Source organism: Meles meles, chromosome 4 (genome assembly GCF_922984935.1).
Source record: "Meles meles chromosome 4, mMelMel3.1 paternal haplotype, whole genome shotgun sequence".
NCBI classification, from domain to species: Eukaryota; Metazoa; Chordata; class Mammalia; order Carnivora; family Mustelidae; genus Meles; species Meles meles.
Window position 1 is genome coordinate 138305201 of NC_060069.1, and position 25661 is coordinate 138330861.

At 37.1% G+C, this 25661-nt stretch overlaps 1 protein-coding gene across 2 annotated transcripts in view; it reads right to left on the reverse strand.

Moving 5' to 3' along the window:
* Window positions 1-8270: 8270 nt before the first annotated feature.
* The window catches only part of C4H21orf91 (chromosome 4 C21orf91 homolog), a 32859-nt gene continuing 15468 nt past the window's right edge, over window positions 8271-25661 (reverse strand). Inside the window, exons 3-5 of one of the 2 annotated variants that reach the window (XM_046003282.1) lie at window positions 15075-15611; window positions 13155-13217; window positions 8271-11961 (exon numbers count right to left, since the gene is read on the reverse strand). In XM_046003282.1, the coding sequence (XP_045859238.1) occupies window positions 11795-11961; window positions 13155-13217; window positions 15075-15611 (767 nt within the window). In that variant the 3' untranslated portion in view covers window positions 8271-11794. The remainder of the gene's footprint in view (window positions 11962-13154; window positions 13218-15074; window positions 15612-25661) is intronic. The other variant, XM_046003283.1, reaches the window with a different exon arrangement.

A 25661-nucleotide genomic window follows, 5' to 3' on the forward strand; every position in this document is an offset into this window, starting at 1 on the left:
AGAGCAAAGATAGTAAGAGATGTACCAACCAACATTCAGTATTCTAAAACCTTCAATAATTTGCCTAAAATTATTGGTTATTGCATCTATTAGAGGTTATATATATATCTTTTCTTTTTTGTAGAACACTCAGTTTTCAAATAAGACCAACACCAGATTAAGAGGAAACATATTGGTAGATAACTGTCTTTGTTACTCAAAGCTTATTTAAGAAATAATGAAAAGTTGTTCCTCTAAGCCCTCTTAGAACACATGGACACATTCAGAATAGTAGAAGAGCCTACTGAGTACTGTTCCTTCTCTAGTGATCATAACCTAAGCTGAATGTTTTGGGGTAGTGTGGCTTAGTGACATCTGCCTGAATAAGGTAATGTCAGATCCATGGTTTTCAGACTTAACAAATGCAGTGAGTATTAGAATAAAATCAAAAATAGTGATTTTTGTGACCAAATGTGATGGTTGAATTTATGTTAACTGGACTAGGCTATGGTGCCCAGTTGTTTGGTTAACACCAGTCTAGGTGTTGCTGTGAAAGGATTTTTTTTTATATGGTAAATTTCTAAATTGGTAGACTTTGAATAAAACAGATTACACTCCATAGTGTAGGTGGGTCTCATCCAATCAGTTGAAGTCCTTGAGAGAGAAGAATGAGGTTTGCTGAAGGGCAGAGGATTCTGCCTCCATATTGCTTTTGGGTTCAAGACTGCAACATTAACTCTTTCTGGAATTTCTAGCTTGCCTTGCAAATTTTAGACCTGCCAGCACCCACAATTGTGTGAGCCAATTCCCTAAAATCAATCAATCTCCTTTTCTGTGTGTGTGTGTACATATATATACATATTCATACAAATATGAATATATACATGTATATATTAAACACACTGGTTCTGTTTTTCTGGAGAACACTAAGTTAGTCACTTACATAAGATTGTGATTTTAACAAAGAGGCAACCCACGGAATGGGAGAAGATATTTGCAAATGACAGTACAGACAAAAGGTTGATATCCAGGATCTATAAAGAACTTCTCAAACTCAACACACACAAAACAGATAACCATATCAAAAAATGGGCAGAAGATATGAACAGACACTTCTCCAACGAAGACATACAAATGGCTATCAGACACATGAAAAAATGTTCATCATCACTAGCCATCAGGGAGATTCAAATTAAAACAACATTGAGATACCACCTAACACCAGTTAGAATGACCAAAATTAGCAAGACAGGAAACAACGTGTGTTGGAGAGGATGTGGAGAAAGGGGAACCCTCTTCCACTGTTGGTGGGAATGCAAGTTAGTGCAGCCACTTTGGAGAACAGTGTGGAGATTCCTGAAGAAATTAAAAATAGAGCTTCCCTATGACCCTGCAATTGCACTGCTGGGTATTTACCCCAAAGATACAGATGTAGTGAAAAGAAGGGCCATCTGTACCCCAATGTTTATTGCAGCAATGGCTACGGTCGCCAAACTGTGGAAAGAACCAAGATGCCCTTCAACGGATGAATGGATAAGGAAGATGTGGTCCATATACACAATGGAGTATTATGCCTCCATCAGAAAGGACGAATACCCAACTTTTGTAGCAACATGGACGGGACTGGAAGAAATTATGCTGAGCGAAATAAGTCAAGCAGAGAGAGTCAAGTATCATATGGTCTCACTTACTTGTGGAGCATAACAAATAACATGGAGGACATGGGGAGATGGAGAGGAGAGGGAGTTGAGGGAAACTGGAAGGGGAGATGAACCATGAGAGACTATGGACTCTGAAAAACAACCAGAGGATTATGAAGGGGCGGCGGGGGGGGGTGGGGGGTGGGAGGTTGAAGAACCAGGTGGTGGGTAATAGGGAGGGCACGTACTGCATGGAGCACTGGGTGTGATGCCAAAACAATGAACACTGTTATGCTGTAAATAAACAAATAAAAATTAAAAAAAAAAAGATTGTGATTTTAACTTTTTACCGACTAAGGACTTAAGTAAAAATAAAAACCTACCATCTACTGCTGTTATCACTTTTTGAAGGAAAGAACAATTAATTTTCTACTCCCATAATAGGAAAGATAAAATCTCGGGATACATGGCAGTTCTTCTGATAAAATAAATGATATTCTACTACACAGATTATCACACTGCTTGACATTTTCATTTTCTGTGCACAGGTGCGAATGTCCGAGTCAGGTCTCAGGAGCTGAGCTGCAGGTGATCCAATTTCTGATTGTGTGGCAGAATCATCCCACCCTTACTCCTAAGAGAAATACTTTTCCCGGATATAAGATTGTGGGAGAGTAATAAGGTGTAGAACTTAGTCTTTTTTTTTTTTTTTTTGGTTTTCCTTTCTCCGGACATTACATAGACAATCGTATAGCTGTTTATGAGCCAGATTAATTCTGCCATCTTTTCTCTTTTGTCACAGATGACCATAGAAATAGCTTGCTGCAAAAACACCTCAGTTTCTCTTGAATGAAACCACACTTCCTTTATGTTCTTTTCAGCTTAGTTCTGCTGTTCATGCCAGGGGTGGGGATTTTCCATGACAGCCTTCATAAATTTTATGATCCTTTTAGGGTATGGGCTGGCAGTTCCCCTAAAAAGCACCACGTTCAATGCCACTCTTCACAGCTGAGAGCACAGATGCTAAGAGAAGAGAGGTAGAGCGGTGCCCAGCAGTGAGAGAGGAGGGTTAAAACCCAAGTTCTCCAATGCAGTGTGGCAATGGCCTTCCTCTTTAGAACTTCCTCTTCTGCCTCCATCACTTCCCATTCTGTTACCTCTTTCCTTTAGAAGTGCCCTCCTCTTTTTACATTGCCTTCTCTTTGCTTGAAAGTTGCAGATCTGAAACTCTGTGTAGCTGCACCTTGGCTTTCCTTCACATTCTCTATACTGACTAACTTCTTATAAACTGCCTTTTACGTGGGTTAGACACATCCCACTTCCCTCTGCTGACGCTTGATAACCAACTGACCTAGAAGGTCTTGGCCTTCACAAGAGTCTTAGTCTGCTCTTCGAATGAAAAGAATTGCTTGAAAAGCTTGCTTGAGTTAAAGCTCCAGAATTGATTTTTTTCCCGCTATACACTATCTGTAGTAGCTCTTCGAATTTCTCATTTTTCCCGTGTTTGAAATTTTATCTGTTGAATAAGGTTTTTGTGAGTTTCCTTTCTGAGCCACAAATTTATCTGAGTTTCAGATTCGATTTTCAGTAGTGCTTTCAGTTTAGTTACTCCAATTGCAAAAACAGTCTTACTCTGTATATATTTACAGCAACAAAATCTGAATGCAAATGGAGAAACTCAATCAACAGCAAGTCATGGACCACAATCTTTCTCTCTCCTGAACAGTCTGGCAAGCCTGTCTCTTGGAGCCAGGACCTCTCTCACTCCTCAGAAAGCAGCTATTTACCATTTAACCGCTTTTGAGTCTCCGACCCCGCCATCTTTTCCTTTTCTCTGAAAGAAAATAGAATCAGCCAGGTGGAGGCTTTCTCACCTTACTCTCCAGTGAATCTCCCTCAAACACCTTCATCTGTAGTTTTGCCTTCTCTCCAGTGTGAAAGCCCGAGATGATCCTAAACTTCTGCAGAGACAAACCATTCTAGATGTGCTACTGTGCTCTGCCTCTTCCTACTTTACTGCTTTTACGATGACTACTTCTCCATCGGGAGCCTCTCCACTACATCTGTCTTCTCAGTATTTACTCATGATCAAGCACTTCTCAACTTAAAAAACATAACCTTGGATCCACATCCCGACTTCAACTTCATTTATGGTTAAAATTCTTAGAGATCACACCCCAGGTCCACTATGTTACCTCTTCACCCACACTTCAATTCATTGTGATCTTTTGTTCCCACAGGTCCATTAAAACGGTTGTCGTTGAATTTTTGGTTGCTAAATCCAGTGGACATTTTTCAGTCCTTATTAACTTAACCATGGGCTGGAAACCTTTTCAGTTTACCAAGAAAGTCTTGTTGGCTTTTGTATCCCTTGGCCCAAAGCCTACAGGGCTTGCGAAATTTACTGGCACATAACAGTCTCAATCTGATGAAAAAATTTAAATGGAAAATAGGCAGGAGCCAAATGGTGAAGGCTTTTAACACTGAGCTCTGAGGATTAATTTTCATTTTATTGGCAGTGGTCATCTAGAAAAGTATGAGCAGGGAAGTAATATTATCACATGTGTTGGGTAAACTCTGGGGCAATGGATGATTGGTGTTTGCCAAGTGCCATGTAGACCAGCAGCATCAGCATCACCTGGGAATTTGTCAGATAAAAATTCATAGGTCCCACCTCTGACCTGTTGATTCAGAAACTTTGGAGGTGCAGTCAAGTGACATATGTCCCATGAAATTCAGAAGAACCAGTGTTATAGAAAAGAAACAGAGACAGAACAAGTGTGAGTTATCAAAGGCCTGAAATAGTCATGGAGGTGTTAGGAAGAGTGGGATATGTGGAGAAATGTACTCAATCACTGGATGAAGGCCTTAGGCATTTTTTGGGTAACTACTGGTTTACTTCTAGAGGACATGCAATCCCAGTGCTGCCTCTGAGATCTCATTTGCACATTCGTTCAACAGATGCTTACTGGGCTGAAGGTCATTTAGTATTATCAGGGAGCACACAGGCAAAGCCCTGAGCTAAAGTTATGATCTTCACAGTTTATATTAAATCATCTGTTCCAAGATCCTGGTAGATAGAAGCCATGAACACGTTTAACAGGAAAATGGATATCCTCATTACCAAAAGTTTACTTTCTTTTCAGAATTCCCCCATCATTTTTAGGTGACCCAACAGGCAGACCAGGTGGTCCTGAGGGCTTTCAGCAGTTCACTTTTAGAAACCAACTGTGTTAAGATCTCAGAGCAAGAGGGCACTGAGCCTGGGTGGCTCAGTGGGTTAAGCCTCTGCCTTGGGCTCAGGTCATGATCTCAGGGTCCTGGGATCGAGCCCCATGGTGGGCTCTCTGCTCAGCAGGAAGCCTGCTTCCCTTCCTCTCTCTCTGCCTGCCTCTCTACTTGTGATCTCTTTCTGCCAAATGAATAAATAAAATCTTAAAAAAAAAAAAAAAGAAGGGCACTGGAAATGGACCCAGTGGATGAAGTGAGGAGTAACTGATTTCTCAGTTAGAAGCCAACTAGTTGACCAGGTGGAAAAGGAATTTATTCAATGGGCAGAGATCACCCAGAAGGCTTGGAAACCAGTGGGAAAAAAACATCCAAAATTCATGGGCAGATTTACACAGAGCAATGGCTACTCAATACTAGGTGCCAGGAGCATACCTGTTGTCCTCACTGGATATTGGATATTGGGTGTTTCTCCTATTGATGGACACTGCTGTTCTCAAGATGGATCCTCCCCTACCCAGATTCTCTGCTCTGCCAATCAGGGTAAGGTGTCTCAGATGCAAGAGAGGTTGTTGGGATTAAGTTTTTGCTTCTAGAGGTGACGGTGGTTTGCGCCATTTATTTTTAGTTTTTTGGTTTGTGCCATTTGAACAATGGAATGGAATTCAGATGCAGAGCACAAAAAAAAAAAAAAAAAAAAAAAAAGAGAAAACCACTAATACAAACTTGCAAGTCATGTGTAGTTTAAGGTAGTAGTGAACCCAGAAAACCTGTAAAACCTTTTACAGTAACTCAGAATACCAATATATGTGATATGAAAAGGACATTATTCTGCCTGCTGCTCTCCCTCCTTTCTATTCAACACATGTACACCTACTTGCTAGGCTTTAAGATACCTGAAAGAATTCCAGGCCCTATAATGACATTTAAAAATGAAGGAGAACGAATCATTTTCTAAGAATTCCCATGAAGGCTTAGAAAGTGGGCAGGAACAAAGGTGATAAAGGAGCAGTAGGCTTGCATTTTACCTACCATTTACTCTAGCTTGGTGAATTCAGGCATAGAAAAGTGAAGTGACCAACTTCCCTTAACATCACAAAGTCGTTAAAGCTAGACAGAACAATGTCATTTGTGCTCTGGTGCTCTTTCCAGTACATTCTCCAAACCAGACTTAATTGGTCTTCATTGCCTTCTCTGGAAAACAAAGTGGTGTGACTTAGACCGTTAGACATTCAAAAGAGCTTCAAGGATGGTTCTTGTTCTCTTAACAACCCATTAAATGTTCCAGTTCTCCATCATCCCTTGTTTTGTATTCTGCCTCTGATCTTTGGTATAACTGTCCTTGTTTCCTAATTTTAAGCTTTCCAAAAGGATATACATTATTTTAAAAATCATTTGTGGGGAATAATAGTTAATTGTAAATAGATTCATGATGCTAACCACAAGTGACCTTGAATACTTCAATTTCTATTTCTAATTTTCTTTTCACAGCCAATTTAAATGTATTTGCAACAGCTTTATTCATATTAGCCCCAAACTGGAAATAACTCAAATGTCCATCACAGGTGAATGGATAAACAAATTATAATACATTCATACAATAAAAGAACACTAGTCAGGAAAAAAAAAAAGTCACAACTAGTGATCTCTGAGTTACTATGCAAGAATTTCAAAGCATCCAGTTGACTGAAAAAAGCCAGAGGCAAGTGACTATAGTACATCCTCTATGATAACATATATGTGAAGTCCTGAAGCAGCCAAATGCAAGTTATGGGGCTAGATATCAGAACAGTGGAAGGGAAATAGGGAATGCAGACACTAGCAAGGGGCGCAAAGGTTGACAGTTCTCTAGTTATGTATATTTGTTAAAACTCAAACACCACACGTAAAATCTGTGTATTTATTGTATGGAAAGTACACTCCAATTTAAAAAGTTGCCCAGACATCTAACAAGCCACAGGAATCTTACTTCCTGTTTCTGGGCTCTTGGGACAGAGGCAATAGTTAACTATCAAAAAGAGATTTTCACAAAACATTAAGATAAACTGTTAGAAAATGATGGCTAAGTAGATTCCCTAAGCCTGCAAAACCAGACCCTTCTTACAGGTCAACAATTTAAGAAGAAAAAAGTACATTTAAAAATATACGCTGAAGCTAACCAATAACAAAATATTATTTTATTGTTGCAAAATTAAAAAAGTAGACAAGCATATGTAGTTACAGTTCCAAGGCAGAACAATACAAATATATAAATTATTGCAGTTTTAAAAGAAAAAAATGCAAGGTAATGTCTAAAACGCTTTTAAAGCAGACTTGTTTTTCACCACTACAGTTTCATTTTCTTTTCCCAAAGACCCTAGCACAATTCTGTAAAGTAAATTTCTAACAACAAAGAGAGACCAGGTTCAATGGCCACGGTATAGGCCACTCGGATTTAAAACGGGTTAACACACACATACAAACTATAAAAGTAGGGATGACGGCACTTAACAGAAATCACTATGGAACATTTTCTAAATTGCCACTCTAGGAGGCAGCAGAATGGAAATAAATACTCTACATATTTGAAGAAAAACACATTTACTAAAATTCCTTTTGAGGGGTGTGCAGTTGAGGGAAGTCAGACTAACACTTTTTTGGAGGGGGCAAGGGCTCAATACTCAACTTCATGATTTTTTGGTTTTCCTTTGGTAAGCTTAAAATTGTGCACTAATTCAATATTGCCACAATGCATTAATAATTTGGGTTCTTTTTAAACTAACAAGAATAGGGAATGTATATGTTACAAACTGGGTGCTAAAAAAAAATCTTAGTGCTAGAGACTTGCTACGATTGCTTCATAGCAAGGTAACCAAATTGCTGAAGGGGTGAGACTAAATTATAACAAGAGCAATCAGGAAGGGATGAAGTGAAGGCGAACACTGATGTGTCAGACAAGACCTCGTTATTCCGCAGTATTAGAACCCTCCTCCAACACCCCTTTGCTTGTGCCAGAGCCCTCGTACCTTATTATTCTGCTAAATAAACTCTTTCCCACCCTACCACAAAACTTAATGTGGCAAGAATAACCTGTTGGAGGTTTTATCTCTTACTGATTCTCACCACAAATTTCCTCAAATAATTATTTCCACCAACCCTAAGTTAAAAATGCAATTAAACACTGAAATGAAAATCAATCGCCCTTGCTTTACAGCTGCATCTGAACAAGAGATCTTTAAAAAGTTGGTAGGGTACTAAACTTTTTATTAAGTACTTAAAAATACTCAGATATCTTACTTTAGCATAAGCAATATCCCAGTAAATCAGAAAAAAACACTATAAGAACTTTACATTGTACCATTTGAAAATTTTCATGTCACAACCTAATTTTATGGTCACCAACTGAACCTCCTTCTAAGCTGCACAAATAATTTAATCTTTAAAAGTTCTTAATAACACAAGCAGATTTCTTCTAAAACAAAATAAAACCCAAGCTGGTAAACATTAACACAGACAAACAGATCCTCAAAATTAATTAAAAAAAAACTTAGCAAAAATTGACAAGCTTCAACAGTGTGAACACCAAGGTAAAATATATATCAACAAGAAAAGCACTTTAAACCATTTTCAGTGCTAAAGAATGTGATCAGATGAAAAACCCAAGAAATCTCAAGATGCCTGTCAAGATGCCAACAAAATAGAAGACAATTTGATTATATTTTTGAAATCACTTTCCAATATGAACTTGTTATTTTAAAAATTCTCAAGTGTATACAAAAATGGGCACTTTGTGGTGAAATGAGCATAAAACTTGAAGAACTAAGAACATTTCTTTGCTCCAACATCTAAGGAACTACATGATGGAACAAAACGCCACAAATCTGCTGTCTGTACCACCTGTTACTGGGTCCTAAGTGCATGCCTTATTTATTTCCTTAACAAAAAAAAAAAAAAAAGAGAGAGAGAAAAAGAAAAAAAAGACGAATTTGGATATTAAATGCTTTGATCAAAGGATGATAGTCTCAAATTAAAATAGATTTTTAACTTAATTAAAAGTCTGAACAAATCTGAAAACTTTAATCTTGAAAGTGAATAGTCTTGTGTGATCAAAATTGCTTTTGACTTCAAGTTGATTTTTTTAAACTCAATTTGTCTAATTATGAAATCTAACATGAGAAAATATTAGTCTTATTTCACTCTTAATCATATAAGCTCTGAAAATGTTAGTAAGAGCTGATTGGCAGTCTTCTTCCTTTTGTTGTTTTTGAAACTGATGGTATATACGAGATTTTCTTCTAAACTTCTTCAAAAAGTACTAACAACTGCACTGAAGAATAGCCAAGTATGGTAACTAATATTTGTAGTATTTCATGTTCTCTCAAGATAGAACTTAACTCTGTCCCTTATTTTTATTTTTGCATATACAATAATTGCATATTCAATCAAGAAAACTAGGGGCACTGGGTGGCTCAATGGATTAAGCCTCTGCCTTCAGCTCAGGGTCCTGGGATCGAGCCCTGCATCCGGCTCTCTGCTCAGCAGGGAGACTGCTTTCTCCTTTCTCTGCCTGCCTCTCTGCCTACTTGTGATCTCTCTCTGTGTCAAATAAATAAATAAAATCTTAAAAAAAAAACAAAAACCTAAGGAATCAGTTTACCAAATATGTGGATAAGCTGCTGTACAAAATTCTTCAAGAAAAAATTCTTTTACTACCATATTCATCCAAATAAAGTACTAATGTGAGTACCAGCACCACAGATTTTTTTTTTTTTTTTTTAACAGCACCTTTCCTTTGAAGAGCTTAGGTAGAAATATCTAAATGGAATAAACCAGAATCTCTAATTAAGACCATAAGTACATGCACAATCTCACCCAATTGTTCCAAACTCAATTAGTAAAGCTACGTATTTGCCAGAAACAAAGCAAACACTTCTTTGGATTAACACTGTTGCATTTAGGACTGCACCATATGGCTCATACTCTGGAAATATGCTACTACTGGTATCAAATGCAACATATCCCAAACTTTTACGACTGTCCCTAAGTGATATAAGTAGAAGCACAAACGTGTGCAAGCACACTGGCTTGTAACATTCTTGATGAATTATGCCAAATAAGAGTAAAGTCAAATTAAAAAATGTGACCTAACAACTAAGCACTTAATTTACTGGCATCATCAGGAAATGTCTTTATTCAACTTGTAAATTTATAAAGATTTTGATATTGCACACATTCAGTTTAAAGCTTATCAAAACTAAGGCAATGTATCCCCACTCCCTGGATTTTAAATTCATTTTGGATGACTCAAAGAATCGAGAAAAATTGAAAGCATTTTTCAAAAGCTCCAAAAACAGTTACATCATACTTAAAACAAAACAAAGCAAAATCAACTGTGATGTCAATTAATACTCTGAGGCAAATTTAACACATCGTAGCATTACAAAAAGTTGTTTTTTACTAGATTGAGGCGTTTCTTTGCTTAGTAAATACTGTTTCTGTTCAAGACTAAAATCTGACCTAAGCCAGGGCAGGCTGCCAGATTTAAGATAGAATCATTCGTATCTTTATGCATGAAGCTGCCAAGCTAATGGGCTTTTCTACAGATTCTTTCAAGCAAAAATCTTACCTCATAAATACATTCTAAGCACCAACTGAAAACAGAATTTAGAGCCCATTTTAATTCTGCGCTGGTTATAGCTTTTACTACATAATACATTGTTAAAAAACACATCTAGCTGTTTGAGATGACCAACTAGTTCAGAATTCTTTGGAAACATCACAGGCAACTTACAAGAATATCCTTTCGAAATGGGCTTATTTTTTGAATCAGTTTTATTTTTCTGTGTCAAGCGTCTTCTCTTTTCCTTTAAATTCTAAAGTTTAGAAAAAAGTACCTCACAATGTTTTCTTTGGGCACTAATTTCAGTGATGCTGCTAAGAGAATTTGGACAGTTTAAGGATTCTTGAACTGTATCTGCAGTGGCAAACAGAAGAATTTGAAGCTTTTTACAAAGATAGGACAACAATCTTGCAGCACATTCAATTTGACAGATACTACATTTGACTTGGAAGTGAGGCTTGACTTACTCTGTCCAAATTCTAACACATCGAAGTCATTAGAATGGAAATAATAATGAAATAGAAGAGGCTTTTACTTCTATGGAGACAAGGTGACATAGGAAAACTAGATTAGCATTTTCTTTCTTAACTAACTCAGAACTGCTTTTGTTAGAAAAAAATAAAGTCTTTTTTTTTCTTGGATACTTGCTTTAAAAAGTTATTAATTCCTCCTTCATAAGATTTATCAGAAGTCAAAACAATTCAACTAGATAGATTTCTACTCCAAAATACATTTATCTTTGGAAAACAAGATAATAGTAAAAAGAATGTATTAAGAGAATAAAATGCAGTGATATGAAATATGGATGAACATATTCACACAGGAAAGTGTAAATATATACAGTGGCATTCAAATACACATTTATAGAGAATGGAAAGGTACCTAAAATAGCGTTTTTATATATAAAATTTTCATATTAAAATATTGCTCATAATAAATAAGAGGTATAGTATGAATTCCATTTCCCTCTTAAAATTATCTTTAGTAGTTCAGACTAATCTAAGGAGTTTTTAAAAAATTTTCTATTGTTTTGATAGGTGAATTACATGAAAATATGTTTAATAAAATCACACTGTAACAGTAGTCACATGTGGCAAATTAAGCAGGGCCATTTATTAATTTGGGAAGAAAGATTCCCCAACGAACCATAATGATTAATCCTAGAAGACTAAGAGTGTAATGATCTGCTTTATTTGACAAAGATGTTAAATACTGCCTTCAGCTTTGCAAATTTAATGACCATAAAAAAATGGACTGTAACTTTCTTCAAAGTCTTCAAAGTTGGCATGCCTGGCAGACCAATAAATGGTAGGGGCATGAGGGCAAAGGAATTAAGTGTAAGTTTAGTTCAGTTGTTTATGGGTAGGTGTGACTTCATTCCTGTTCGCCCCACTTGCAGACACGGTAACTTGGAATAGTTCTTGAGAAGTTGTTCGATGGCAACGTGGCGGACATGGAGCTCTGAGGCCAAAGAATCCTTTTCTTGAACTTGATGTGTCAACTCTTCAAAAACTTCTGTAAAGATTTAAAAGGTAGTTGAATACATACATGGGTTCAATTAGTATCTACTATGGCTTATGGATAGGAAGTGCCTATTCATACCCAGGTCTGGAAACCCCTCTAAGAGGCTTTGGAATCAGACTACCTTCATTTCTGAATTCTTGTTCCTACGCTTTTATGAGTCTCAGGCAAGTAACTTAAGCCACATTTTCATTTCCTCTTATGTATAACCTCGATATTCACAGCAAGCATCTCACAGGGCTACTGTGAGAAGTAAATGAGATCACACCTGTAAAGTTCTTTCTGTAGAATAAGCACTTGATAAATAGAAATTGTTACTACTATTTACTATTATTAATTTACTATTATTACTGTGACACTGGCTGTGAAGTTAAGGAAGGAAGGTTATGTAATCCTTAATCTGTTATTAATTGAATGTGTGATCTCTGTGAGCACCTTAATGTCTCTGAAGTGGTTTCCTCACCAAAATGGGAATCAAATATTAAAAAAAAAAAAAAAAAAAAAAAGGGAAACAATTGGGGAATTTGAACATTAATTGTTGTTAGTGTTAGCATACTATTTGATTACTAGCTGCTTTTCTTTTTTTAGAGGTGATAATGAGGTTGTGATTACTTTAAAAAAAAGTTATATTTTAGAGAAAATCTTGAGGTATTTGTGGAGAAAGAATATGCTGTCTGGAACCTGTTTCAGAATAATCCATGCTGGGAGTGGGAATGGGGCGAAGGAATGGGGAGCAAGTAGAGATGACAGAAAATTAGCTATGCTTTTGATAATAGCTGAAGCTGTTAAAGATGGGTCAAGGGGTTCACTATACCATTCTCACTACTTCTGTGTTTGAAATTGTTTATAATTTGAAAACCTCCATGAAACAGGGCTAATACAACCCAGCAGAACTTAGGGAGTGCATGCATATGGTGCCTGGCACAATAAACTGTTAAGAAGGGCAGAGGTTCAGCTCAAAGGTAGAGGTCTCCAGGTCTCCCTCCATTTTTACTGAAACAAGAAAAACTTAAGTCCTCTTGATTTCATGAAGAAGTTGTTTTCTTATTCTTTTTGCTCTGGAAACTCCAATAGGTTCTAATCCCATTTCCAAATTTAAATGCAGATAAAGCTAATAGTGTCCTGTCACAGGGGATTTTCTCTATCAACATTTTCACAAGCATAAAACATTAACACTGATTCTTTACCCTGTATTTCCTGTCGGAGCTTTGCTTTCAGTTGCTTTACCTCACCAAGAGTCATCGAATTCACTGAAACATGAAAATATGTTAACATTACCACAGTAACATGGGGAAATAAAACGTCTACATCACTAATACAATAGTTTATTTAAAAAAAAAAAAACAACATTTGCACTTATCTGCTACTACAGTATTCACTGGTACTTTAGTAGGAGCCATTCATGAACTCCTGAAGTATGGAGAACATTTTCAACCCACAGTAAGAAACATTTTACTTCACTCCCAGTACGCCTCCACCACCTGAATCAAAAGTTATGCCAGAGAATACTTCGTATTACATCCATTGGAATCTGTTATTTCCCTATTCATCAAGTTGGTTATACTTAAGCATTACGTAGTTCATGATGCACAGGTGGAAAAACACAAAAGTACCATGGAAATAGTTTGAAAAACTGGTATGTCTACCTTGTTATGTAACCTTAGGTAATTCATATGTAGAATTGAGAAGTTGTATAAAAATATACCCGAAGTCCCTTCAAGCTCTAAAATCCCTTGACTTAGAGTCAAAAAATTATCTTAGCTTTGGGGTGCCTGGGTGGCTCAGTTGTTAAGCGTCTGCCTTTGGCTCAGACCATGATCCCAGGGTGCTGGGATCCAGCCCTGCATCGGGATTCCCTGCTCAGTGGGAAGACTGCTTCCTCCTCTCCCACTTCCCCCACTAGTGTTCTCTCACTGTCAAATAAATAAAATCTTTAAAAAAAAAGTCTCAGCTTCTGTGAGTTTTTGCAGAAATAAATATAAACTGAAAGGCTCACTTTTTCCAACTTTAAAATAAGTGCACACATTACCTTTGTCCTTTAGTGAAATGTCAGATTTTGGCTTTTGAAATGCCACCCCCAGTCAGTTAGTGTTGTAGGGATGAGCAATGGGACAGTGTGTGTAAGCCAATGCTCAAAGATGTACTTGTAAAACTATAGAAATTCTGAACTTCCTTCTGTTTGTCACTTGCATATAATTTAATAAACTTAAAACGGCAAAAGATATGATGGACTGTAGAATTCGAATGCGTTATAACATAGTAAGGAGTATTTCAGAGAACTGATGGAGAATCTAAGACATCTCATTTTTGGGGGGATAGATGAGGAAAGGGCAGACGGGGAGAGAGAGAATCTCCTTGGAAGGCAGATGGGGTGGAGAGACAGACCCTTTTTTTTTTTTTTTTTAAAGATTTTTATTTGACAGACAGAGATCACAAGTAGGCAGAGAGGCAGGCAGAGAAAGAGGAGGAAGCAGGCTCCCCACGGAGCAGAGAGCCTGATGCGGGGCTTGATCCCAGAACCCTGGGATCATGACCTGAGCCGAAAGCAAAGGCTTTAACCCACTGAGCCACCCAGGCGCCCTGGAGAGACAGACTCCTTTTTTTTTTTTTTTTTAAATTTGTTTATTTACAGCATAACAGTGTTCATTGTTTTGGCATCACACCCAGTGCTCCATGCAGTACGTGCCCTCCCTATTACCCACCACCTGGTTCCTCAACCTCCCACCCCCCCCCCGCCCCTTCAAAACTCTCTGGTTGTTTTTCAGAGTCCATAGTCTCTCATGGTTCATCTCCCCTTCCAGTTTCCCTCAACTCCCGAGAGACAGACTCTTAAGCAGACTCCACGTCCAGCACAGGCCCAACACAGGGTTTCATCTCACAACACTGAGATCACGACCTGAGCCAAAAATCAAGAGTCAGATGTCTAACCGACTGAGGCACCTGTGCCCAAGACACCTCATTTTTGCTAGGGTGATCCTGTCATTTAATTAAGCTATAAAAATTTATAATTCTACGCCAAATTCTTGAAATACCACATGTATAAAAATGTAAAAAGAAAAGAAAGCCACCAAAACTGCAATCATTACCTTTCTCCCCATTTTACTTACATTCCTCTCTGCTGTACCGTGGATGCTGGGACCGGACATCGGCCTCCGGATTAGAGATTATCTCTTCTTTTTTCTGTGCCTGGTTGTGACTGTGAGGCCACAATACACTGTTGTGGCATAGAGTGGCACCTGAATCTTGCAACACTGCAAGCCCAAAGTCTGTATTTCCCCTCTGCTCCAATATTCTTTGTGAACAGTTCGAGAGCCCGCCTGTACTTCCATCTATCCACTTCGCAGAATACTTTGGAACTTGGGAGTCAAACTGTGGGAGTAACTTCTTATCTGGCTTATGCCTGAAATTTAACAAGTGATGCTGGGGATTTTTAGAACATTCAGAATCAGAATCCAGATCCTTATTTTGTGCATACTGTACAATCCAGTTTATCTTCTTACTCAAAATGGTTTTAACTTCTTCATAAGTACTTTTTGAAAGTTTAGATCGAGGACAATCCTGGTTTGCAATCAAATGGTATTTTTCAAAGCAGTCTTTATGGCCCCTTAATGATTTGGTGTGCAGGAGATTTGATTTTGGTACTCCTATAGAAAAATAAAGAAATAGAAGACTTAACATTTTGTTTAAAGGTTGCAATAAGATTATACAAAAATCTTAGTAAAACACAGATGTCAGTTTGTGGTAGTTTGTATATTAAAGGAAAAATGTTGAAGAATATTGTTAATAATATAAAACATGGTCTAATAATTTCTTTTTCAATTAAACTATATATTCAGTAAAACTAAATTCTTATAAATAATAAAGACCTTTCCAAGGATGTTGGACCAGAGGTATGCTATTGCATGGAATTATAAATAAGTACTACCGAGCCATCAATTTACATTTACAAAATGCTGGCCTTTACAGTATGGTGCTTTGTTCACTACTTCTCCTCCAAGTACACACTTGTAAAAATTACTATTGTAAGGCTCTATAAGAGAAATGTGTGACAATTTTTTTCCAATAAACACACAATCATGTTCTTAAATTAATTATGTTTCACTGGATACACCAGAACCAGAAAAATACACACTAATGAAAGCCTCAAAAAGTCAATGAACTGTTTATATTTATTTTTTTAAGAAAATGAAAGTATCTAAAATGTCTTCACATTTCTATTTTAGCTTACTAAAACTTTATCAAGATAATTTTACCTTCTAGAAGAAACACATTACACACAATTATTTTTCATATAGCAGTAAAGTCAATCCACTAAGATACAATAACCAGTATAATTCTTTAACTCACAAATGTTTATTATATGCCGTAAGTAGATGTAGTAAGAAATAATCTTATTACACTTTTCTATCTCCCACCATTTAAAAAAAAAAGATTTTATGTGTTTTAGAGAGAGAGAGGGTATGTTGAGTGTGGAGAGGGGTAGTGGGAGAGGGACAGGCAGACTGCACTGAGCACAGAGCCCAATGCATAGCCCAATCATGACCCTGAGATCACGACCTAAACCAAAATCAAGAGTCAAATGCCAACTGACTGAGCTACCCAGGCACCGTTCTATCTCCCAAGTTTTAAATAGAGCTTAAGTTAGGTCATTTCAATTGTTTTTTTTAAAGATACAAGTTATTGAATACATTTTCAAATAAAACAATACATTTCTTTACACAGAATACATTCATACATTTTCACAAATTCAAACTGTATTATTAAAGTCAAAGAGCAGTGCTTTTATACTGATGGTGAATAAGGGATGGGGAACTGAAATTTAACACCTGCCAGAATTAACCAGTGTAAATCCATCTTTAGTGTTGACAACAGGGTAAGCAGAGAGCCACTCAGGTTCTAGGTTAAAAAAAAAAAGAAAAGAAAAAAAGGTTTTAGCTGACTCCTCAGAAAAAAATTACATTCTGCATTCATCCTTTGCTTTAAAAATTGAAGCTGTAACAACTTTATTAACTGAACTCTACACTCTGGGCCTAATAGTAAGACAATGAAGTATTTGCACTTTAACGGTATTAAATCAGGTATAAAAGTGCTTGTATTAATTTATTCTAAAATGATGTACATCAGCCAATGGTGGGACCTGCCAAGTTTGCCAAAACCAGTGCAAATGGGCTACTGGTTCCTCCATAAGCAAGCTATGTGAGTGCACCTGCTGAGCACTGATAATGTAATAAGCATATGGGAAACTCAAATATCTCAGACTTGTGTCTTCCACTGAGCACAAAAACTGAACTTAAACTGACTTTCATACCCATTTTATTTATGCCTTTGCTACTTGTACTGCAGTTGTGTGTATGGGTATGTTTCTTTTTTTTAAACCAGTTATTGTCTGATTAGGTCAAATTTCCAGCAAAATTAAGATGTTTAAAGTGCAAACTCTCAAAGCTCTATTTGATAACACAGTGTACACTCTTGAGACTACCGTACATTAACACAAAAAGGAAATTTACAAATCTGGCTTATTAAATAAAAACATTAAAGTTTTACTATATATGTTTAAGACCATAGTAAGATAAAAAGTAGGTGGTACAAATTATAGACCAAATAATAGCTCCACTTTGCTATTTGATTCTAATACTACTGCTCTGGATAAACAGCAGGTAGGCAGAGAGAACCTGAACTTGCTTATTTTACTAACTGGAAGATCGATTAAAGAGCTGCCTTACTCCGCAGTTTCCCTTCAGTCTCACTGCCAACACATGGCCACAGCCAATCCCTGAAACAGTCAACAGTCTCGTTAGCCCAAGGCCACAGCTTAATCCATGAAGCAATTATTTAGTTGAATCTAATAAACATAGTTAAGTTATAGGTTTCTCCTTCTGTCTATATGAAAGGAAATTCTTTGGCAAATAAAACGGGTTCTAAATTAGGCTACAGAAATTACTTTTTTGCTGTTAGTTTTGTGGGCTTTGGTATTTATGTAGAAACTTCAAAAACTTATTGATAAAAAAATGAAAAATTATATGAAATGATGAATTTTGTTATATACCCAGCACTTTAAAAGCAGGTCAATAGATGTCTATTTGAAGAATAACGTGGGCTTTTGAAGTTAAAGATTTTTCTTATCCAATGTTCTCTCTTAGTAATTTGTGGAATACAACTTTTCTATATTTTTATTTTTAAAGATTTTATTTATTTATTTATTTGAGAGAGAGAGAATGAGAGCAGGCCAGCATGAGAGGGGGAAGGTCAGAGGGAGAAGCAGACCCCCTGCTGAGCTGGGAGCCTGATGCCGGACGGGATCCCAGGACTCCAGGATCATGACCTGAGCTGAAGGCAGTTGCTCAACCAAATGAGCCACCCAGGTGCATGGAATATAACTTTTCTTTCTTTAAAAATAATTTTTCTTTTAATTTTTACTTAAATTCCCCCAATGAATGCTAGGAACCCAGATAAGAATATGATTACATGCATATAAATAATCTTTTGAGATAAAGAGTAAATCAGAGAACTACAATACTCAATTTGCTGTGCAAATACATAAATGTAACATAAATGTCAGATTCTTTGAGATACTCACAAGAAAAAGTCACCTACAAAAGACATGAAAACAAGTGGTTCCTCAAACAAACCCTGTCTCAACCAAATGCCTTTTTCTCCACTCTCAGTACCCAAACCCCAAATCCATTTCTCCTCCTCAGTCCGGCACCACAGACTGCTCAAGGAAGAAACCTACGGTCCTTGACAAGCTCCTCCCCTTACCCATCCCAAATGTTTTGCCGTCCATTTCGATGGCTTTTCTGCTGTAAAATCTAGCAGTACAACACCCCAACTCGCTTCACCTGCAGATCACCCCTCCCACAACACTGTCAGGTCACCCCCATCTCCTGTCCAGTTCTTACTCCAAGAAGCTTCTTTTAACCAATATACCCGGGTTGGTTGATCGGACTAGATTTTGCAGGTGGCTCTTCTCCAGCTGGAAGTTCTGTGACAAAGGGGACCATATCTGTTTTACATGCATCCTCGGCATCATGCCTAGCACGTGGTAAGTACTCAAGAAAAAGTCATTAAACAAATAAGGGAAAATTTAAATTATATTTAAAACAAACAAACAAACAGACAAAACTTACTACCAATTATCATTCAAAGTCTACACAATGAACTTTTGCCCATCCAAGGAAAGGGAGCCAGGCTGTGCAGTTTTGCCAGGGTACTCAGAAGTTAATGAAAGAAAGCCATCTTCCAGTGAAGTTACTCCTATATTGAGTTTAATGGGCCATTAGTCTGAAGAACTCATGAGTGGCACTGATTAAGAGATGGCAATCTTGTGGCATCATTCAATCTGACAGGCAAAATCACGAACTTCTCCGCTGTATTATTTACATTTGTATTTGTATTATATTTGTATTATTATTTGTGTAAATAGAATTTACACACAGTGAATATATAAGGTGGCTGTTTTATGTCGACTGTAGCTCAATACCTTTAATTTTGTTAAACTCTCTAACAATTTAAAACTTGATTGAGTTTTAAGGTTCAAATTGAAAATGTTTGTTTTATAAACATGGGTTAAAATATCCCACACAGTAGCAGAGTTAACAAAAAATTCAAAAATATAATATAAAAAGTAAAAGTATAGGGGCACCTGGGTGGCTCAGTGGGTTAAGCCTCTGCCTTCGGCTCAGGTCATGATCCCAGGGTCCTGGGATTGAGCCCCGCATCGGGCTCTCTGCTCAGCGGGGAGCCTGCCCCCCCACTCCCCCCCCCCCCCCCCCGTCTACCTCTTTGCCTATTTGTGATCTCTGTCTATCAAATAAATAAATAAAATCTTTAAATAAACAAACAAAAAGTAAAAGTATAACACATTATACTTTTACATTATACTAAATATAAAAAGTAAAAGTATAATACATCATACATATATAATACATTGACTACTTTGTATATTTGAACAGATAGATTACTTTTTAGTCTAGCAAAGAATGTTGAGTAGCACACTTAATTTGTATCCGTGATATACGTGCCATTTTATAAACTCTTGAAGCGATTTTGTTTTTTTTCCACTTCATCAGTTCGAATTATTGTAAATGAAACAACCATTGCTATTATCAGAGATCCCAGTGAGTTTTCCTGACTTTTCAATTTTAATTGCATTTACAAGTGTAAACAGCTCTGAGCCCTAATTTGTTCCCTCAGCAGCTTTTGAGACAGAATGAATCTAAATACAATTAAATGAGTTGATATTTTTGAGGAGCTGAGTTACAAGGAGCTTCCAAACCAGGTCAACAAAAATTGCATTACAACTCCCTTACTAATAAAGAAGTTGAAGGCCAATGTAACTGACATTGTAACTATTATGAAAACTTCTTTAAAACATACTTCAAAAATGTCCTTGTAATTTTTTTTTTGTCATGAGGTCATTATTATTAGAGAACCAAGACTTTAATTGGCAACCATAATTGCTTTTATTAAAGTACTAGTTTCCTCTGGATAGAGGCCGGTTAGAAATTTATATGGGCAGTATATTTCTATATGAACAGTGGTCTTTTGAAAAGTTAAGCTGTTCCTATTCAATAGCTTTCTTTTTTATCTTTTCCCACTTTCAGCTCTGATTTTGTTATACCATTCTCACAAACTTTGAAAATTCTCCCACTAACCCATCTGGCATGCTATCCTCATTTCTATTCTTTAAGATAAATTTACTTTTAAGAAAATTTGGTTAAACCCACAGAAGTGCAAAAACCACTCAAATATCCATTTTTTTTTTTTTTTTTTTTGGGTCTACCTACCACTTTGGTCCTTTTAAAACAAGGATATCTCCATGCTTATATTTAATCTGCCTTTTGTAGTAACATATTTTTTCCAAGTCAGATGATACTCTAAATGGTGCTACAAAATAGGCACAAACCCCAAACACTTATCAAGTCCTATTACATGTCCCATCACCCTTGGATTTTACCCCCACCCTCTGGAAGACCTCTCATTTATGATTTGGTGGTAATGAGGTAGGCTAAGCAATCTTTTCTTAATGTCCACCAGCTGGTCCTGTCAAAGAGCATGCTTCTCAGCCGACTACACTGATGTTACGTGGCTTTATGCTTCACACATTTCTTGAATCTTATCATCTGGCTGCCTTATTTGTGCTTACTCTCTGTCAATTAGACTTCATTTTGAATTTGACTACTTATTTCATTTCCCAATCAAAGGAATGGCTTCCTCCACTTTGGTGCTCCCCAGGCACAGCGTGTCTAATACAACCAGTCGTTGGATGTAAAGCAGGAGCAGGAGCACGGCAGGAGCAGACTGGACAGCCTGAAGGGAGCATCTATGAGTTACTTCAGACATAAAACAGAATTATAGAACTGGCAGTATTGGTTTTCCAAACTGGGTTTGTGTGTTATTTCTTAATATTTAAATAAGGCAAGAAAATGGATTTAGGAATTTGAGTTCCAGGCTGCTAACATGCTGTGAAGAAATTTTAAACACACTGCCTTCCAATATGACCAACATTTGTGCAACATTTCATGCAGTTCTGCTTCAAAATCTTTTATATGGACGCTCACATTTTGCCCAGTTTAATTAATTTTATGAGTTAAGGTGTTTTATTTGATGATTTTCTCTTGGTTGCTAAGAGCAAGGACAAGTACCTGCACGTTTATGTGCTGGTCATGTGAAGAAGAATCCTGAGCTTATGTGTTCATTGTAAAAATGGGAAGGGAGCTAAACTTTGTTGTACCAAGAAAGACTGAAGGGATTAAGAGGTTAAGTCTTTGTGAGGATGATTCCAATTTTGGACTAAAGGAAGAGAGGAAAAGCTCTATAAGCAGGGATAGCACACCCACAACCATATTGCAGACAAATCTTGGTTAGCCTACAAGTATTTGAAAAGAAAAAGAAACACACACACACACACACACGTTTGAAAAGAAAAAAGATTTATATACACATACACATATATATATCCACTTAGAATTTGGTTTTTCTTAAAAACCAAATCAGAAGTCTGGCAGCAACGGGCTAGTCATGAGAAGCAGCTACTGTCTGAAAATAGGGCAAATGCTGTTTAATTCAAAACCGTTTTATCATTTCCTTCATGAGTGTGTAAGGAACCTGTAACCCAGCAGGCTATGCAGCCGTGTTCATTAGTGACACTTGTACTGTATTGAGACTATGCAGTGATACCAGGTCTGAACTGCTTTGGTATAAAAACTGCTTGTTCTGATGATGCTTTTCTTTTTTTCCCCAATGATGCTTTGACACCTAACTTGACCAGGCTATTCTCCATCTGATGAGCAAGCAGGAGCAGCCAAGCTAGGATTCAAGAAGAGTTATTATTATTGTATCTACTGCCCATCACAGCCACTCGCAGTGGAGGATGCTCACATAGTCTATCTTGTCAGGAGACTAAAGGTAGGAAATTAGACCAACGGTGGAAAGGCAAGAATAGAAAGTTGGAGCACCTGCTTCCTTCCCTCGCCAACGACAAGCTAGGCTTCTATTTTTATTGGTTGTCTTATGTGCCTTCATGAGTACAGTGGTTTTTTTTTTTTTAAAGATTTATTTATTTGACAGACAGAGATCACAAGTAGGCAGAGAGGCAGGCAGAGAGGGAAGCAGGCTCCCTGCTGAGCAGAGAGCTTATGCCGGGCTCGATCCCAGGACCTGGGATCATGACCTGAGTGGAAGGCAGAGGCTTTATCCCACTGAGCCACCCAGGCACCCTGAGTACTGTGGTTCTAACAGTGTCCTATTCTCTCCTACCCTATGTCTTTAGCTGAGGAGTCACTTAAGAGTGTGTCAAATTCAAGTACCAAACATACTGTTTAAAAGTAACAGGTAATTGCTTATCTCTGCATTTAGCAGATGAAATTACTGGCAACCACAATAAGCCAATACACAGATGGGTTCAGCAACTTGCTCTTCCACATTTGGAGAATCATTGCCCTAAAGAAAGATATACCAACAGGTGGACTGTCTAACAGCAGATTGCAGCTTAGGATGTTTATTCCATTCTAAAGTTTTGTGTGTGCTAAGAGAAGGATTAAGCAGTTAAACAGCTTAATCCAGTGAATGAATTATAAGGGCAAATTTCAGTGAGCAGGAGTTCAGAGAGAGAATGTAAAAAGATAAACCGCCATCTCTAATAACCAAGGAACTGAGGTCTGGGATGGAAAGGAGATCTATAAACTGCAAATGACTTGTTAAAAAGAGAACCTCTCAGTGAATTTTACTTTTTCATTGTAACAGTTGGCACCCTTGGGAGACACACCTACGTAACAACTGTTTATTACTAACAGTACAAAAAGCAACAATCCACACTCAATTCCATCCCCTAATTTAGCTACCTGTTTTTTAACTAGCAATGTCCAGTAGAATTTTCTGTGATGATGGACAGGTTCTGTATCTGTGCTAGCCAATACAGTAGCCACCAGCCACTTGGAGTTATTAAGCATTTGAATGTAGCTGATAGGACCAAGGAACTAAAGTTTTAACCTTACCTAATTTTAGTTAAGTTTAATTAATTACCACATTGTAGTGAGGTTACCAAATTGGGACAGGGCAGTTTGTCCAGAGGTAATTAAGCAAAAGGGTACTTGGCATGAGAACATGGATAGAAGCTACCCATGTTTTTACTGGTTTCATATGGGATACTAAGCTCACAGTAGCATACAATACAAAAAGCTAAATTTGTTTTTCTAGTACATTAAAATATGTCAAATTTAGACTATTTTTTAAGTGGCATAATTAAAGCTGCACTATAAAAAGTTTTAAGTCAATAATCCAACTGACCCAAGGAAACCTCTACTTGTTCCATTTTCCCCAAAAGAACTTTAACTGAGTGTAGACATTTACTCTAAAATTGTTTTTGTGCACAAAGCTGTCACAAAAGACTCCTGAAAAGCTACTCAAATTAACTGTAGTATGATTGTGAGCTATCAGTTTTAAATATCTACTTATATGTGACACAGAAAGACTCTAATTTGCAGGAACCCCCCCAAACCCCCAGCTTTCCTAAATATGAAGTTAAAAAGATACATTTACTTAAAAGAAAGACTGAAAAACAAACAAACAAGCAAAACACTGCCTTTATAGTAACACCAGATGAATGGGGGCAAATCACTATGACAAAGTAAAATTACAGGTTCAAAAGCCAGAAATGGGGGCGCCTGGGTGGCTCAGTGGGTTAAAGCCTCTGCCTTTGGCTTAGGTCATGATTCCAGGGTCCTGGGATCGAGCCCCGCATTGGGCTCTCTGCTCAGCAGGGAGCCTGCTTCCTTCTCTCTGTCTGCTTCTCTGCCTACTTGTGGTCTCCGTCTGTCAAATAAATAAATAAAATCTTAAAAAAAAAAAAAAAAAGCCAGAAATGTGATAGGGGTATGAATTCTTTGCCCTTTATCTCCTGAAACCTGGTTAAGGTTCTAATTGATTGATCTTACAAATAAAAACAAAATGAAAAGCTGTCCCATAGTTATTCTAAAACTTCAGTTTTGCATCTCAATCTTCTGCATACATTGGAATCACAGTTCTTAAAACTCGAAGTTCTTAAAATTCTTAAAATTCTATTCCTTAAGTAAATGCTAAATGGCAGAATCTAGTAGAGATATATTAGCTAGTGAATTTGAAAGCATGTATAATTCGCTTACTACTATAGGTAGTAAATGATAAAAGTTCAGGCTGATGGGAAACAATCATTACAATTCATTAACCAGTTGATAAGAAAAACTAAAGCTAAAAAAAAGCAATGATAAAATTAATGATAAATGATAAAAGTTGATAAATCATACTGCAAAATGCTAAAATAGAAAATTGTGATCATGTGTTATAATTGCATCAAAGTAATTCTACAGTAGAAAGAATGAAACAGAGGGGTCAGAGAACTGACATATGATAAAATTTTCCCATCACGAAACAAATAGTTTTTTTTTTTTAATTGGAAGATTACATGGTATTAATTCAGCAGTAATGGAAGCCATTAAAACAAATGATAGGACTGCAAACTGGGACATGCCTCTGATCTAAAAGTCTACCTCTGGGAATTTAAGCGACAATGGAATGGGGATTTAATCAGACAAGCATAAAAGATGTACATATAAAGATTAGTACTGGTAAACTGCAAGGAAGTTAAACATTCATCAATAGGATAGTGGTTAAATAAATTAGGGTACAAAGGGACGCGGACGCAACCTTAAAGAAAAAGTGTTTTATCTAACATGAAAGAGTTTTATCTAACATGAAAAAGATGTTCCTAATACAGTAAATGAAAAGGCGGCTTATTAGTTGGTACATATAGTTTGATTTCATTTTTTAAATACAATATACTGGGGCGCCTGGGTAACTCAGTCGTTAAGCATCTGCCTTCAGCTTAGGTCAAGATCCCAGGGTCCTGGGATCCAGCCCCCGTACTGGGCTCCCTGCTCAGTAGGAAGCCTGCTTCTCCCTCTCCCACTTCCCTCTCTCTCTGTCAAGTAAATAAAATCTTAAATACAATATACTATGTGTGCACATACATAATCTACCGCAGAAAATCATTTCGAACATACCAAAAGTATCAAGAGATTGATGGTAGATAGGTGGGCCTATGAATCTTAACATTTTTGTTGCATCCTGTATTTTGATTTTTCTATAATAAGCATAATTTGCTTTTTCAATGAAAAACATTTAAAATGCCTGTGAAGAAATACATTTTGGTTTGGGAA